This window comes from Penicillium robsamsonii, assembly GCF_028829455.1.
Source record: "Penicillium robsamsonii strain IBT 29466 chromosome Unknown utg000001l_segment0_segment0, whole genome shotgun sequence".
In the NCBI taxonomy this organism is placed as follows: Eukaryota; Fungi; Ascomycota; class Eurotiomycetes; order Eurotiales; family Aspergillaceae; genus Penicillium; species Penicillium robsamsonii.
Genome location: NW_026643219.1, coordinates 1,222,164 through 1,238,074, shown reverse-complemented (window position 1 = coordinate 1,238,074; position 15,911 = coordinate 1,222,164). Strand labels below are relative to the sequence as shown.

At 49.8% G+C, this 15,911-nt stretch overlaps 7 protein-coding genes across 7 annotated transcripts; 3 read left to right on the top strand and 4 right to left on the bottom strand.

The window, feature by feature from the left end:
* Positions 1-450: 450 nt before the first annotated feature.
* N7447_000504 (nuclear import receptor PSE1) lies at positions 451-4,094 on the top strand (the record flags this gene model as incomplete). The annotated part of the gene is made up of 6 exons (XM_057224780.1): positions 451-633; positions 763-985; positions 1,055-1,230; positions 1,283-1,714; positions 1,768-3,833; positions 3,887-4,094. The coding sequence occupies 6 exons, from the start codon at positions 451-453 to the stop codon at positions 4,092-4,094; spliced, it is 3,288 nt and encodes a 1,095-aa protein (XP_057088796.1).
* A 253-nt stretch (positions 4,095-4,347) lies between these two features.
* N7447_000503 (uncharacterized protein) lies at positions 4,348-5,494 on the bottom strand (the record flags this gene model as incomplete). The annotated part of the gene is made up of 3 exons (XM_057224779.1): positions 4,348-4,702; positions 4,781-5,153; positions 5,263-5,494. 3 exons carry the CDS (start codon positions 5,492-5,494, stop codon positions 4,348-4,350), a joined length of 960 nt encoding a protein of 319 aa, XP_057088795.1.
* A 538-nt stretch (positions 5,495-6,032) lies between these two features.
* N7447_000502 (iron-containing alcohol dehydrogenase) lies at positions 6,033-7,452 on the bottom strand (the record flags this gene model as incomplete). Its single annotated transcript, XM_057224778.1, has 3 exons — positions 6,033-6,404; positions 6,483-6,989; positions 7,111-7,452. 3 exons carry the CDS (start codon positions 7,450-7,452, stop codon positions 6,033-6,035), a joined length of 1,221 nt encoding a protein of 406 aa, XP_057088794.1.
* A 723-nt stretch (positions 7,453-8,175) lies between these two features.
* On the top strand, positions 8,176-10,325 carry N7447_000501 (putative alpha-L-rhamnosidase B; the record flags this gene model as incomplete). The annotated part of the gene is made up of 3 exons (XM_057224777.1): positions 8,176-9,060; positions 9,118-9,389; positions 9,440-10,325. The coding sequence occupies 3 exons, from the start codon at positions 8,176-8,178 to the stop codon at positions 10,323-10,325; spliced, it is 2,043 nt and encodes a 680-aa protein (XP_057088793.1).
* A 215-nt stretch (positions 10,326-10,540) lies between these two features.
* On the top strand, positions 10,541-11,800 carry N7447_000500 (chalcone isomerase domain-containing protein; the record flags this gene model as incomplete). Its single annotated transcript, XM_057224776.1, has 1 exon — positions 10,541-11,800. The coding sequence occupies one exon, from the start codon at positions 10,541-10,543 to the stop codon at positions 11,798-11,800; it is 1,260 nt and encodes a 419-aa protein (XP_057088792.1).
* A 353-nt stretch (positions 11,801-12,153) lies between these two features.
* On the bottom strand, positions 12,154-12,600 carry N7447_000499 (glutaredoxin; the record flags this gene model as incomplete). The annotated part of the gene is made up of 2 exons (XM_057224775.1): positions 12,154-12,308; positions 12,450-12,600. 2 exons carry the CDS (start codon positions 12,598-12,600, stop codon positions 12,154-12,156), a joined length of 306 nt encoding a protein of 101 aa, XP_057088791.1.
* Positions 12,601-13,652: 1,052 nt separating this feature from the next.
* Positions 13,653-15,320, bottom strand: N7447_000498 (uncharacterized protein; the record flags this gene model as incomplete). The annotated part of the gene is made up of 2 exons (XM_057224774.1): positions 13,653-15,131; positions 15,225-15,320. The coding sequence occupies 2 exons, from the start codon at positions 15,318-15,320 to the stop codon at positions 13,653-13,655; spliced, it is 1,575 nt and encodes a 524-aa protein (XP_057088790.1).
* Between the last annotated feature and the right edge of the window lie 591 nt (positions 15,321-15,911).

Here is a 15,911-nt window from a genome sequence, read left to right as displayed (position 1 = left end):
TTTGACTGGATTAGCAATGTTTCAGTTCTTTCATAGTTGTGCCTGTTCAAATTTAGTTGGCCTTGTGGCCTGAAATCACTGCATTTGGCTTAGCGTCCGGATGCGATTATCGTTACTATGGGCTCTTTATGTTGTCCTTGGATTATTCGTAAATTAATTGCATTTTTTGTCGAGAAAGAATCTGATTCAAAGACCTCGATATCCTCTGTTGAATCTCGTTTCTTCCTGTGGTGTGATAAGATTGGCGCTTTCATTCTTCTTCACCAAGGGCCTATCCATCTATCGCTCTCTTAATCAGAAATTCTTCTTTTTTCCCTCTCTCCCCGCCCCACCAAAAACAAAACTCCTCTCCTTCGTTCCACCCCTCTATCCCCACCAAATCACTTCTACGAGGGTTGAAAGAACTGGGTTGCTTGGATCGTCTGGAACTTGGGAACAGACACGCCCAACATGTCCCTCTTACCTCCCGAAATCCACACCGCGCTTTCTCAGCTGCTCCGCGCCTTGAGCACACCCGACAATACCATCAGATCCCAGGCGGAAGACCAGCTTAACAATGATTGGGTTCAGAACCGACCGGATGTCCTGTTGATGGGATTGGCGGAACAGCTTGGCGGTGCAGAGGACACAATGGTAAGTTGCACTAGACTCTAGGGGTGCAGTTGCTTGAAAGAGGGGTGTTGCAAACGACCGACAACCGAACCAACACCCGAATTTCACTATGATTTGGGATGAAAGCTAATGGGAAACTCTTGCTGATAGACTCGTGCTTTCTCCGCTGTGCTTTTCCGAAGAATCGCAACAAAAACCCGAAAGGATCCCGCCTCGGGTGACAACAAGGAGATTTTCTCATGCCTCCCCAACGAGCAGCGAATTGCCATTCGTGAGAAGTTGGTGACCTGTCTGACGAATGAAACTGTCACCGACGTACGCAAGAAGATTGGAGACACCTTGGCTGAGGTGGCTCGGCAATACACCGATAATGGTATGCGATTCGATCACCTTTGACGAAATGAGGACTCTTGGTTCTAACGATTTCACCTGTGATTTGTAGGCGAACAGTGGCCTGAACTCCTCGGTGTTCTCTTCCAGGCAAGCCAAAGCCCTGACTCGGGTCTTCGGGAAACCGCATACCGCGTGTTCACGACCACCCCCGGGATCATTGAGAAGCAGCACGAAGATGCTGTCGTGGAGGTTTTCACCAAGGGTTTCAAGGACGATAATATCTCCGTATGTCGACATGTGGCTTTACCTTTGAGCTCAATTTTAACCATTTCATTAGGTGCGGATTTCCGCTATGGAAGCCTTCGCTTCGTTGTTCCGGTCGATCTCCAAAAAGTCCCAGCCTAAATTCTTTGGCCTCATGCCAGACCTTCTCAACATCCTTCCTCCTCTCAAGGAAGCCTCTGAGAGCGAGGAGCTGTCTTCGGCACTGCTCGCCTTGATCGAATTGGCTGAAGTCAGCCCGAAAATGTTCAAGGCCATGTTCAGCAACTTGGTTAAATTCAGCATCAGCGTCATTGGCGACAAGGAGCTCAGCGACCAGGTGCGCCAGAACGCACTCGAATTGATGGCCACCTTTGCCGATTACGCCCCCAATATGTGTAAGAAGGAGCCGGAGTTCGCACAGGAAATGGTCACACAGTGTCTGAGTCTGATGACTGATGTCGGTGCGGATGACGACGATGCGGAGGAATGGAACGCGTCTGAAGATGTCAGTGTTTGCATTTTTGTCGTTACAGTTGACGTGCCACTGACTAGTAACAGCTTGAGCCTGAAGAGAACGACCTCAACCACATCGCTGGTGAGCAATGCATGGATCGTCTCGCCAACAAACTGGGTGGACAGTCCATCCTTCAACCCGCATTCTCTTGGATTCCTCGCATGATGTCGTCTACTAACTGGCGCGATCGCCATGCTGCTTTGATGGCCATCTCCGCCATCTCCGAGGGTTGTCGCGAGCTGATGGTCGGTGAGCTGGACCAAGTTCTTGCACTTGTTGTTCCTGCCCTCCAAGACGCCCACCCCCGAGTCCGCTATGCAGGCTGCAATGCTCTTGGTCAGATGAGTACCGACTTTGCCGGTACCATGCAGGAGAAGTACCACGAAATTGTCCTCACTAACATTATTCCCGTTCTCGCCTCTACCGAGCCGCGTGTGCAGTCCCACGCTGCTGCCGCTCTCGTCAACTTCTGTGAGGAGGCGGAGCGCAGCACCTTGGAGCCATACCTCGGAAACCTGCTCAGCCATCTCTTGGATCTCTTGCGCAGTCCTAAGCGTTATCTGCAGGAGCAGGCACTGTCTACCATTGCCACCATTGCCGATTCCGCCGAGGCCGCTTTCGATCAGTACTATACTACTCTGATGCCTCTTTTGCTCAATGTCCTCAAGGAGGAACAGGGTAAGGAGTACCGCCTTCTTCGTGCCAAGGCCATGGAGTGTGCTACTCTGATCGCATTAGCCGTTGGCAAGGAGAAGATGGGTCAAGATGCCCTGAACCTCGTGCAGATTCTCGGCAACATTCAACAAAACATCGTCGACGCCGACGACCCACAGTCACAATACCTCCTTCACTGCTGGGGCCGCATGTGCCGCGTTCTAGGCCAAGACTTCGTCCCTTATCTCCCCGGCGTTATGCCTCCTCTTCTAACCGTCGCTGCCGCCAAGGCCGATATTCAGCTGCTGGATGACGAGGACCAGATCGAGCAAGTTGAGCAGGATGATGGCTGGGAACTGGTGCCGCTCAAGGGCAAGATTATCGGTATCAAGACTAGTGCTCTTGAAGACAAGAATACTGCTATCGAATTGATCACAATTTACGCCCAAATTCTCGAGGAGAATTTCGAGCCTTACGTCCTGGAAACCATGGAGAAGATCGCTGTCCCTGGTCTCGCCTTTTTCTTCCACGACCCTGTTCGAGTGTCAGCTGCCAAGCTGATCCCTCAGCTGCTGAACTCCTACAAGAAGTCACACGGTGGCCAGTCCCCGGGATTCGCTGAAATGTGGAACAAGGTCGCAGAGAAGATCATCGAGGTTCTGAGCGCTGAGCCGACAGTTGACACGCTAGCTGAGATGTACCAGTGCTTCTACGAGTCAGTAGAGGTTGTTGGCAGAAATTCACTCACCCCCCAGCACTTGCAGGCGTTCATTGAATCGGCGAAGTCGACCCTTGAAGACTACCAGATGCGCGTGAAGCAACGTTTGGAGGAGCAGGCCGAGCTCGAAGATGGTGACGAGGAGAACTTGGACTTTGAGTACGCCGTGGAGGACGACCAAAACCTATTGAGCGATATGAACAAGGCTTTCCACACCATCTTTAAGAACCAGGGCAACTCGTTCCTGCCAACCTGGCAGCAATTGATTCCATTCTACGACGCTTTCATCACAAGCCAAGACCCGACACAACGGCAGTGGGCTCTTTGCATCATGGATGACGTGCTTGAATTCTGCGGCGAAGAATCGTGGGCATTCAAGGACCACATCATGCAGCCCTTGGCTTCCGGTTTGCGAGATGAGAATGCTGCCAACCGTCAGGCAGCGGCGTACGGAGTGGGTGTGGCTGCGCAGAAGGGCGGTGCCGCCTGGAGCGACTTTGTGGCAGCCAGCCTCCCCAGCTTGTTCCAGGTTACACAGCATGCGCAATCCCGCACAGAGGAGAATGTGTTCGCGACCGAGAATGCATCTGCCAGTATTGCCAAGATCCTGCACTACAACCCATCTAAGGTTCAGGCTCCCCAGGAGGTCGTGACCAACTGGATCGAGACTTTGCCCATTACCTACGACGAGGAGGCTGCTCCCTATGCCTATTCATTCATTGCACAGTTGATTGACCAGTATGTTTTCTTCATCAATCCCTTCCATACTCATGCTAATATTTTACCACTAGGCAAAACCCGGCTGTCTTTGCCAAGTCTGACCGTGTCTTCGGTTTCATCGTGCAGGCACTCGAGGCGGCTACCCTGCAGGGCCAGACCGCTGCCCGGGTGGCCACATCCGCCAAGCAGCTGGTGGCAGCGACCGGCGCAAATGCAGACCAGATTCTGGCTTCTGTGGACCCGGCCAGCCAGGAAAGAGTGCGCAAGTTCTTCCAATAAAGCTCAGACATCTTGTTTTATATCCGGCAGAGCTTTATCCCCTTTTTTATTATTTCCCAAATCATTCCCCTCGGTCATGTGAAATCTGAAGTTACCTGAACCCCCGACACGTTTCTTTAATTCTTACCTCCTACGTACGAATGCCATAAAGCTTTGGACGTTGGATCCCACAGTGTGCGCGATGTTCATGTAGATGAAATGCCGGCCTTTGCTATGGATATGGCTATGTAAAAACAAAATCGAACCACGCTATCTACAACCTCGATACCCTCTGGATTTCATTCGCAACCACCTCCTCCAGCCCCATGACCTTCGGCTCCCCAATCAACCCGTTGGCTCGCTTGGCATACAGTGTCCCTCCTTCACCCCAAATCCGACGCAAAGTGAACACAGTAGCCGCTGGATTCCCAGCCTCCCACGCCGCAGCCTCCGCCTCGCGCAACTTCACCAACGATGTGCGAGACACATCCCACGGCTGACCTCCAAGCTGGCGCTCAAATTCCGCCTGGATCTGGTCGGGGCTCGTGGTAAACGAATTGACACACAAGGGAGCGTTTTGCGTCTCAGCCGTAGCGTGAAGCAGAGTGTTCAGGACAAGAACCCCAACACTATCGGAATAGTCAATCAATAGTCCGTTCATCCCAACAAGATAAATGCCAAAAGTGAAAAAGGAAAAGAAATCTTACTCTTTCATCGTTGTCAAACTAACATCTCCATTCCCCTTCTCACCCAACAAAAGAGCCTTCCGCCCTTTAACATCCCACCCACCAGCTGCCTCCATCCCAGGCATGAGATTAAGATACATCTCCGCAAAGGGGCCAGTGACTACATAGGAATAGGCGAGATCGTCGCGTGAGATCTCATTCTCAAGATACGCACGCACCTTTAGCTTCTGCTGGTGTGGCTTCTCGTTCGCCGAAGCCGGCCCGTACTTGATATCTGTGCCGTACTCGGAGGGCAGGAACCATTTCACAGTCGAGCTGGCGGCTGCAAGTCGGATAAGGGGGATCTGTTGGGCCAGGGTATTGCGGCCTAGTGCTGAAATCACAGTGTCGATTCCTGTTTAGCTTGATGATTAGCCTTTGGTTTGGTGATTTGGGCGGTTTGATATTTGAGATCATTGTGTCATTATGCATGGATGGCATAGTATGAAGAAAGGGTTTCCTACCTTCGTATGCTGCTTTCACGGCATTTTCATCTTCGACATTACCCACAATTATCTCCACGCCTTGCTCTTTCAGCTTGTTCAGCTGCGAGGTTTTGGTTTCGGCTGTGTGCGGGGAAGTAAATATGGCGATGCGGCCGAATTGGGAGCGTTCGGGCAGGATGGCATCCAGAATGAATGAGCCGATATTACCCGTTGCGCCAAATATGAGGATATTCTTAGAAAGAGACCCCATTGTATAGGTTTGCTGTGAGAAGTGAAGAAGTTGATAGTGTAGCGTGTAGCCCTAGAGACGGCGTGAGCTTATGTACAACATAAAATGTCCACGGGTGGGGTGTCCACCAAGTGGTGGGGGTCCTGCTTATCAATCAATTGGGAGAAGCTCCCAAAGTATATAATTGCAATTTTAGTCAGAGATTAGAGAATGGTGGGCATGTATAATGCATTTGGGGTGAAAGGTGCCCTAGGTGGTTAGGATGTCTGATGGAGATATATAGAGCGTTACCAAAACTAGTAGTTAGAAATTGGGAACTTGATTAAAACTTGAATGAACATCTCTATTTTCTATGCTTAGGACCATTATTGTTTTCTTTGAATAGTGAGTCTGGTTCACTTATATCTACCGATCAGATGTGCTCTATGAAATGTGGGGGCAATCCCAACTTGGCATTGGAATGAACTGAACTAGTAGGATAATTTAGGAGCCGGGAATAGTTACTGGAATAGAGAAAGAGCAATAGAATCAGATATGTTTATCTTATGCCTCCTAACGCTTAAACTACCATCTCCAAGATCTCCAATACCTGAGACTTCCCCTTCAGTGGCACTGGGTTTGTCTTGCACCAACGGTCATGTAGGCTATTCTCCGCCAGTGCATCCAACTGGTCCCGTCCTACTTTGACATCGCTCAAGGATCGAGGCATTCCCAATTCGTGGATGATAGCATCCAAGATATCACCCAAGTCGGATGCTTCTACGTTGACCGAACGGGCACGTAGCACCTCCAGCACGACCGGATCTTGGATCAGAAATTGGCGCACACTAGCTTGTTTTTCGCGGTTGGCGTTGTACTTAGCATTGAACTTACACACAGCTGGGAGCAAGATACAACTTGTCTCACCGTGGCCAACGCCCAATGGACCAAGCTATAAAAAATGTTAGCCAGACACATTGATGCGCCTGTGGTTGTCTTGGAAGGTACAGAAAGGAAAACGGTCGCATACCTGATGTCCAATCCCATGACTGGCGCCCAATTCAATCAACCCGCTGGTACAAGCCGCCATAGCATCCACTGATCCAAGCTGGCACTGTAGATGCGCATCACGGTCTGATCGGTCCTTCTTACAGCGCAAGAGACCAGGAACCAACAATCCCAGTGCACGCTGAGCCAGTTTATCCGATGTTGCTGTCGTACCTGACATAGAGCACAGATTTTCGACACAATGATCAATTGCGCGCACGCCTGTACTGAGCCAGATTGAATCGGGGGTCGTTTTCGCCAGCTCCGGGTCAAGAATAACCAGCTCTGGTCCGTGAATTGGGTGCTGGAAGCTGTATTTGCGCTTTGAGCGGTCTTCCGTACCGCCAGCAAAGTTGGAGTATTCACCGGCGGAGAGAGATGTTGGCACAGAAATGATCGGGACAGTTGGTGCTTTGATCTCGAATCGCTTTTTGGGGCCTTCTGCAAGGGTCTCAAGCTCCTCGGGTGTGCTGACTTGGTTTGCAAGGACCTGATAAAAATGTTAGGCTGAGAATAATTATATGTGTATGATCTTCCAGGGAATAAAAAAAGGCGAGAAGAACATAAAAATGAAAATCAAACCAAGGTCTGAAAGAAAAATGTATACCAACTAATGCAATTATCTTAGCACCATCAGTCAAGCTGCCAGCTCCAACAGTCAAGAGCAGATCAGCATGTACAGTCCTAACCTCTTCGGCAATCTGCAGCACCTCTGACCACAAAGTGTGACTCCGCATACCAATCCAATGCCCAACCAGCTTATCCGGCCCCAGAGCAGTCTCCAGCTGGTTCATTACATCGGTGTTCCGCGCCAATGATCCTGAACAGATCACATATACACGTGAAGCCTGGAATGTATCGAGATGGCGTACTATAGCTGCGGGGAAATCGATGCCATAAGAAAGAAGTGGACGCTCACGGCCCTCAAAGGCGGGTCTGACTATTTCCGACATTGTAGAGATGAAATGGTAAGAAGCAAAGCCCAGGTGGAAGTAGTCTTAGGTCATACAGGTGGGGCGGGGCTTGACCTTTATCCGATGTATAGCATAAATTGTATGTTGACTACAATCCATTCAGCTTCAAATAATATTAGCCCTTGACATAATGTCTTGGGATAAGAACGTTCAACGATGTAGCCCTGTATACTTCTCCAATCCAACTACAGATTGTTGGACTAGCTCATATCAATTGCGTTGTCATCGGCTATAGGGAAGAAATGCCCAAGAATTGCACAGTAACCTCGACTCAATAATTCAACTTGACTGTTCAACTGTTCATATTTCTAACAATATCTGATCTCCCTCTAGCTATAGAGCTCTGTATCTTAGACGTTGCATGTTACCCTCGGTGGTCTTTACACCGAGCGGACATCGCAACATGACATCGCGGAGAAAATTGAATGCGGGGAAAAGTCTAGATTGAATGGAATCCGCAGTAAGAATTTCGATTATGAAGCCTTCTGGGGCATTTGTTACGCCGATCCTTGCCCAAATCCTGCAAATAGCAACCTCATTTCGCATGATTCTTCCACCAATCGCGAATATATGTAGCGATGAAGTTTTCCACATTCCACCGTTGCATAGCTTGTCTATTGCCATATTTGCCATTCTCTGTATTGCATAGCTTTTTGGGTATCTTGCTACGATATACGAACATCTCTCTCCATTCAACCACCAATGGCACATCTACACTGGTACAGTGTAGTATTGATTCTTTGGTCTCTCTTCTCGCTATCTGCTGCAGATACTTGCTGGCGTGATACCACTTGCTCCGGTCCTACAGACACTGCATTCAGCGGGCCGTGGGAAAAGAACATATTCGCACCGGCATCCCGGACAGTACGACCAGCCTCGACTTTATCAGAGTTGAAAACCAACGCTGTCACATACTCCTCACATCCACACAAAGCAACACTGCACGGTAACGGGTCACTTGTCGTGTTTGACTTTGGCATTGAAGTTGGCGGCATCGTCCATCTAGACTACACCTCCATCGGCAGCGGAGCCTTAGGGCTGGCGTTTACAGAAGCTAAAAATTGGATTGGAGAGTGGTCGGACTCGTCAAGCGCTCTATATCATGACGGGGCGTTGTATGCAAATATTTCGTCAACTGGCAAGGGCACATATGTCATGCCGGACAGATACCTGCGGGGTGGGTTTCGGTACTTGACAGTCTTCTTGGTCACAGGTGATTCGGCCAGTGTTCAGATTGATGATTTGAGCTTAGAGCTTGCGTTTAAACCCACTTGGTCGAATCTCCGAGCGTATCAGGGGTACTTTCACTGCAGCGATGAGCTTTTGAATCGCATCTGGTATAGCGGTGCATATACTCTTCAGACGAATGAGGTCCCTGTAAATACTGGTCGTGTTACAAAAGGCGTTACCTCGGGGTGGGTAAACAATGGGACTCTCGGGCCAGGAGACACGATCATTGTCGATGGTGCAAAGCGAGATCGTGCAGTTTGGCCTGGTGATATGGGTATTGCTGTTCCGTCGGCTTTTGTGAGTCTGGGAGACTTGGAAAGTGTAAAGAACGCTTTACAGATCATGTACAACACTCAGGTGAGTTCTGCTTCTTGTTCTTCTGGGGTATAGATCTGACATTGCTGGGAATTGTAGAACAAGACAACAGGCGCATTTGATGAGTCTGGGCCTCCATTGAGTCAGAAGGACTCGGACACATACCATATGTGGACTATGATTGGCACCTATAAATATGTTCTTTACACCAACGACACAGACTTCTTGATGGAGAATTGGGCCAGTTACCAGCACGCCATGAAATATATATATGGAAAGGTGACTTACCCCAGCGGGCTTTTGAATGTAACAGGCACACGAGACTGGGCGAGATGGCAGCAAGGCTATAACAACTCGGAAGCACAGATGATGTATGTTGTGAATCCACTATGCAGAAGGCTTTCCTACTAACACAGTCTAGTCTCTATCATACCCTACAGACAGGATCAACTCTCTCTTTGTGGGCTGGAGACTCGACCAATCTATCAAGCACATGGAGCTTTCAGGCCGCCAATCTCAAAAAAGCAATCAACACCTACTGCTGGGACGAGTCATACGGTGCATTCAAGGACAACGCAACCAAGACCTCTCTGCATCCGCAAGATGCAAACAGCATGGCTATTATGTTCGGTGTTGTAAACGAAGAGCGCACAGCCAGCATTTCAAAAAATCTTCTCAAGAACTGGACCCCCATAGGGGCCGTAGCTCCTGAGTTACCGGAGAACATTGCCTCGTTCATATCCTCTTTCGAGATCCAAAGTCACTTCATTGCCCAAGAGCCTGCACGTGCACTGGATCTCATTCGCCGCAGTTGGGGCTGGTATATCAACAACCCAAATGGTACAGAGAGCACCGTGGTTGAGGGCTATCTACAGAACGGGACTTTCGGGTATCGGATGGACCGCGGGTATGGCTATGATCCATCATATGTCTCACATGCGCATGGCTGGTCCTCTGGTCCAACCTCTGCATTGACAGAGTTTGTTGTCGGTCTCTCTGTGGTCTCGCCACTAGGATTGACGTGGAAAATTGCACCGCAATTTGGAGATCTGGAATTTGCCGAAGCTGGCTTTGTAACCCCTCTTGGGAAGTTTGAAGCTTCTTGGATGTTGAATTCGAATGGATATACGTTGACTTTCTCGGTCCCAAAGGGTACTGTTGGAAATATCACTTTACCCTATGTCACTGCATCAAAGAAGCCTTCGATTACCATTGATGGCGACCAGTTGACGAGAGGAGTGGCCTATGTGGATAATACTGCAACTGTTAAAGTCACTGGTGGCTCTCACAAGATCGTTGTCAAATAAATATTGACCATGCACCGGAAAAAGTCAATGAGCTATCTAGATATCATAGTTGTCCCAAAAAAAAACAACACAATCTTATTCAATCAAAATCATCTGTTGATACATGACGATATATACTATATAGATCATGTCATATCACGTGTATCCCCACACTCCGTCTCCGTCACCCGCTAATCCTGCCCTCGACATTCCTTATCCGACGAACCAAGCTCAAAATGGCCTCCACTCTTCGTCAGAATCCATGGCGGGCCTACCAAAGCCTCAATTGGCAACAACTCCGCACAACACGCCTCTCCTCCCGGAATTTCTCTACCACCTCCCTCCGCTCCAATGCAACCAATAACCCCCTCCGCTCTCGAGCTTCCGCAGCGGCGGATCTCCAGCAGGCCTCCCAAGCTCAGCGGAAGATGATTCTCTCCGCAGCTGGCATGATCACCTGCGCAGTCGGTCTCTATGGCGTCATCAAGCTAGACTTATTCGGACTTAACGAACTAGAAGCCAAAAAAGATGACAAGACCGCAGCCACCTCCCCACCCCCGAGGAACGGCGCAATGCGCATGGATGGACCAGTCGGTTTCCCCAGCGGCGGTCCATCATTAATAACAATCCAAGGCCAAGACAGACTCGAGCAAGTGCCAACAGGAACAAGCACAATCCCCACCTTCCCAAGCACAATCCGACTCCCCTCATCTGAGGCAACAAAAGGCAAACAAACAGGCGACGATATAGCCTCATCCACAGGTGAAGATTACCAACTTCTAGGCCTTGGCATCCGCACCGTCTCCTTCCTCTCAGTTCAAGTTTACGTGGTCGGCCTGTACGTCGCGAAATCCGACATAACCGAGCTACAACGGCGCCTGCTACGCACAGCAGTCCACCCGCCCAATACCGATGCCCACTCTGCTATTTCTGGCGCCGGCGCAGACGCCGCTACTTCCCTCGTCTCGCCGGAGCGCCAACAGCTCAAGGATCTTCTCCTTGACCCGGAGCACGGCGACGCCGCCTGGTCTGCTATCCTCAAGGATAACGGCATCCGCACTGCATTCCGCATTGTGCCCACCCGTAACACGGACTTTATGCATCTGCGCGACGGCTGGGTGCGTGGTATCACTGCGCGCGCGCAGGCGAGGAAGACTGCGGAGCCGAGCGAATTCCAGGATGAGAGCTTTGGAAGCGCGATGAATGATTTCAAGGCTGTTTTCGGTGCGGGCAAGGGGAAGGCGGTGCCGAAGGGACAGACGCTTGTTTTGATGCGTGATGCGCACGGCGCTTTGGATGCGCTTTTCCAGCCTGGAGCTAATGAGCCTGTTAAGTGGATGGGTCGTGTCGCTGATGAGCGGATTAGTCGACTTGTTTGGTTGAATTATCTGGCTGGCAAAACTGTTTCAAGCGAGGGGGCCCGGACGAGTATTGTCGAAGGATTGATGTCCATTGTTGAGAGGCCCCTTGGCACTGTTGTGCAGAAGGTTATCTGATTTTTTTTAAGAGCTATGGATTTGGTTTTGTTTGTTTGTATCAACATACCTGTACGTTAATTAGTCGCTGTTTCATTTTTCTACCCTATGTTAGCTCTACAAAATATTCCAGAGCTACATGGCAATGCTCCACTCAATACGCATCTACCGCTGGAATATGGTAGGGCTCTCTCGATCCCTCCAATCCCAAGCCATAGAAATATTTCCCCGCATTTTATAAAGCTACTAGACCTAGAAAACAAGTCTAAGAGACTAAATTAAATGAGAGGTAAAAGGCTGTGCAATAAGAAACTACCTTGGTTAATATTCAAGACTCGGGCCTCGGGAGATTCTTGCTTGTATAACATCACTGCTTAGATCGCACCAGCGGCCTTGAGCAGCTCCTTCAGGTCCTTCTTGCCCTGGAGGTCAGAGTTTCCGCCGATGTGCTTCTTGTTGATGAAGATGTTGGGCACGGTGCGCTGGCTTGAGATCTCGGCGAGAGCGCTCTGGATAGCAGCTCCCTCCTCTGTGGTAGAAAGAAAAACTCATGTTAGCGATTGATTTGAAAACATAGATAAACAGGTATGAGAACTATAGGTGCAAAAAGCACGCTTCTTGCGAAAGGAATACAAGAAGCAACGCAAAGGGCAAAAGAGCCAAGACTCACCCTCCAAATCCAGCTCGAGAGTGGTGTACTTCGCGTTCAAGCTGTCGAGCAACTTCTTGGAAGCGTCACAGTAGGGGCAGTATGACTTGGAGAAAACGACGACAGCATTGTCATTAATGAGGGACTGAGCGCGGGTCTTTGCGGCGGACATGGCGGCGGGATTTGGGCCGGCGAAGGAGCCGAAAAGACGAGTGAAGATGGACGAAATGGTGGGCGGTTTGTGGCGAAAGGAGAAGAGGCAGTGTCTCTTTTTATAGGATTGGGCGGGGTACAGGCACAAAGATGAGAGGATTGGTTGGCTATTCCGTCAAAATTGCGGGATTGAATGCGGCGATGATGTCAGGTGATATTTGTCAGCTAGGGAGCTCCGCCGAGGCCGAGACTCTTTTCCCTTTTGAGTAATATGTAGATGGCTACAAAGTAGAATTTAGTATATCTCAAATAAACTGGCTGGCGCGGTATCTACACGTTTACAAGTATAAGTAGCAATTATGTGCAGGTATGTATTCATCCATTCAACCTGATATCTGAGCAGCTCCGTAAGCAAATATCTGGCATTAAAATGCGAGCAAATCCAGGTACTTGACTGCTCGAGCCGATGAGCAGATCGGGCCAAAGAAAGAGAAAATATCTAGTAAGAAGGCTTAGGAATATGGAAAACAGGCTTCAGAAGTGTTTCGGAGAGAAATCCAAAAACATTGGAGAAAAGAAAGGAAACCATATGGTCAAGAAAGTCAGGAGGCAGGTATAAGACAAGAGAGAGGCGCACACCTCAATTTATGCTTCTTGCGAGGTGCGAGTCCCTCGCTCCCATCCCATCCACCGCAACCCTGGAGTGATTTCTTTTGGAGTTCCCTCCTACCACTTCGATAGGAATGGCAAGGTCACAGAAAAGAGAAGGGAAATATCAAGGAATGAATACATGAGAAGGGAAAAAAGAATAGTTATGCTCTGGGGTTGAAGAAAACCAGATTAAAAATCAGTCTGAAGGAAATTGAGCTCGAGGCGAAGAAATGCCCTAAATCGCAGGATATAAAGTCACAGAACAGAACCGACAGAACACCATCCCGCCGGAGACGCTGGAAAAAAATAAAAAATAAAATAAAATTAACAGAGAAGGGAATCAAGCAGATGTGCAAATATCAAAGTTATGTTGGGGAGATGGATGATGAGATTGGACAGTTGGTTGTAGAGTGGAGTTCATCACATCACAATGCAGCATCCGCAGCTCTTATCTTTCTTTGGTAGCTGCTGTGCGGTGACAACTGGAGGGTTCCAGTTGGGGTTAGGGTTGGGTGTCAGTCCCATTGGAGGTGTGTCCTGCACCTTTGGCATGGTACTGTAGCCGGTACTCGTATTCGGACGAGGTGGTTCAGGGCTCTTTGGCGGGGGAGGCGGCAACTCTTCGAGCTGTAGTGACTCGACAGGTTGCTGTTCTGGCTCAACCTTGGTGGCTACAGGAGGTGGCGCGTCGAATGGGTGCACTGCGAGGGGTGCGAAATGGCGGTCGTATGTGTTCGGCGTCCGGCCTTCCTTCTCCCACTGTTCCTGCATAATCTTTTTGGCGACAGTCGGGATCATCTGCTGGTCTGGTGGAAGACGAGGATCGGGCTTATACATAGTTGCCAACCACGGTGGGTCTCCTTCAGGCCGGTTAGCGGCTGTTGTAGGACGACTTTCACCTGACCGAGTGGTAGGGCGCTGTGTGTTGTTACCGGATACAGCACGAGATCGAGGAGTGCTCGCCTTCCTGCTCGTGGGTGGAGCAGAGGTCTTTCGGTTGGTAGAACCGGTGTTCTTGACTATCTTCCTGCCCGGTGTGTTTTGTGTACTGCTGAATCCTCGGCTGCCCGGTCGGTTTTCTGGAGAAGGAGTCGAAGCATCTTGCTCAATGTTGATGGGTTCACTAGCTCTGCGGCTGCGTGAAGACCGATCATCTTCATCTGTTGCAGCACGGCTCCGTGAACTGCGAGAATCGCGGCCCATGGCGCCAGGTATGGGAACTGGACTAACTGTAGAGACGGGGATTCGGGATGCGCTTTTTCCAAGGCTTGGATGGCGGTAGATGCTGGCGGCTGCATCATCTGCAGCAATCTCCTCTGGTCGGCGGAGATCCCAATGTTCCCGCTCGTCGTCGTCTACATTGCCATTCACGTCCAGCTTGTCGGGTTCTTCCCTCATTTTCGGCCAGGGCTCGGAGTGTTCTGCAGCAGGTGATGTCGCTGTACCAGTCCCATTAGCAGCGTTCTGCTGTGAATCATGGCTCCTCCCACGTCCCCCACTCGATTTGCTTTCTCCTCTCATCCGTCGCTGGAAGAGAATGGCTGCCTGGTGGAGCTCCTCACTCTCAATCTTTGCCAGCTTGTCTCGGTGGATCCATTTTTCCTGATTCGTCTTTTCGTCCAGGTACAATTTAAGGTCATCATCGGCCTCCTCGGGCTCTTTATGACCGGCCGCCTCGTGACCAAAAGCATCTCGCATACTGCCTACTTCACTTCCATGTCGGTTGAGACTGGGTTCCCTCCGTCCTCGGTTTGAGGCTAAATAGGGCGATTCGTGTGTGTTGACAGTGCGAGAAACGGAGGAGCTGCGTGAGGCGTTCGAGTTACGCTGTCGAGAAAATTTTGCGGGGATGGAATTCGAGTCGTGCGAGTTGCGCTGTTTCGATAAGTGGTGATTCTCCTGCGGGGAAAAGGGGATCAGCGTTTTTTTTTTCTTTTCCACGTTCTTAGGCTACCAGATCAGTCACTGGAATGCCACACGGAATAATCTTACCTCGTTCCCAAGTGGCACCGCGAAATCCCATTGCGAGCCATCCACGGGCGATGCTAAGGCATCTGCAGAATATGCCGCTGTAGCGGCACCCGCCATTCCAGAGGTTATTATTCACAAATGAAAAAGGCCAGTCCAGCTGCAACCCGGTTGAATAGTAGAGATTGCCGTAGAGATTGGTTTGTCGGATCAAGCCATTCCAGGTAGAGTCGGAAAGTGGAGTGTGTAAGGGGGTACACCAAAAGCAGCAAATTATCAACACACCAGGTTGACCACAACTGCAGGGGGTGTTCCACGGGTTTTGTCCAATTTTTCCAGTTCCAAGAGACAGGTGCTGGAGGGGCTGGTCCCGTGGAAGACCTCGAGGTCTTGCGGGGTCCGGGAGGTTGAGACAAGGATGCGATTACCGCACGGTGAAATGAGAGTTAAGCTCAAGAATAGAGAAGAGAAGAGAAGAGAACGTCGAAGGTGAAAAAAAGAGGGAGGGTGTAAGGAGAGAGAAGGTTGTAGGTAGCCAAACTAGGAATAGTCCTGGAAATAGACTGGACCAAGTCCGAGAGAGGCTTTGTACTACGGACTAGATGTATGTTATAGGGTATTTGTTAATGCATACCACACATGCATCATATGTCCATTTTACATATCAATCAATAATCGTTCTAAATCTTCAGACTATTTAATAAAAAATTA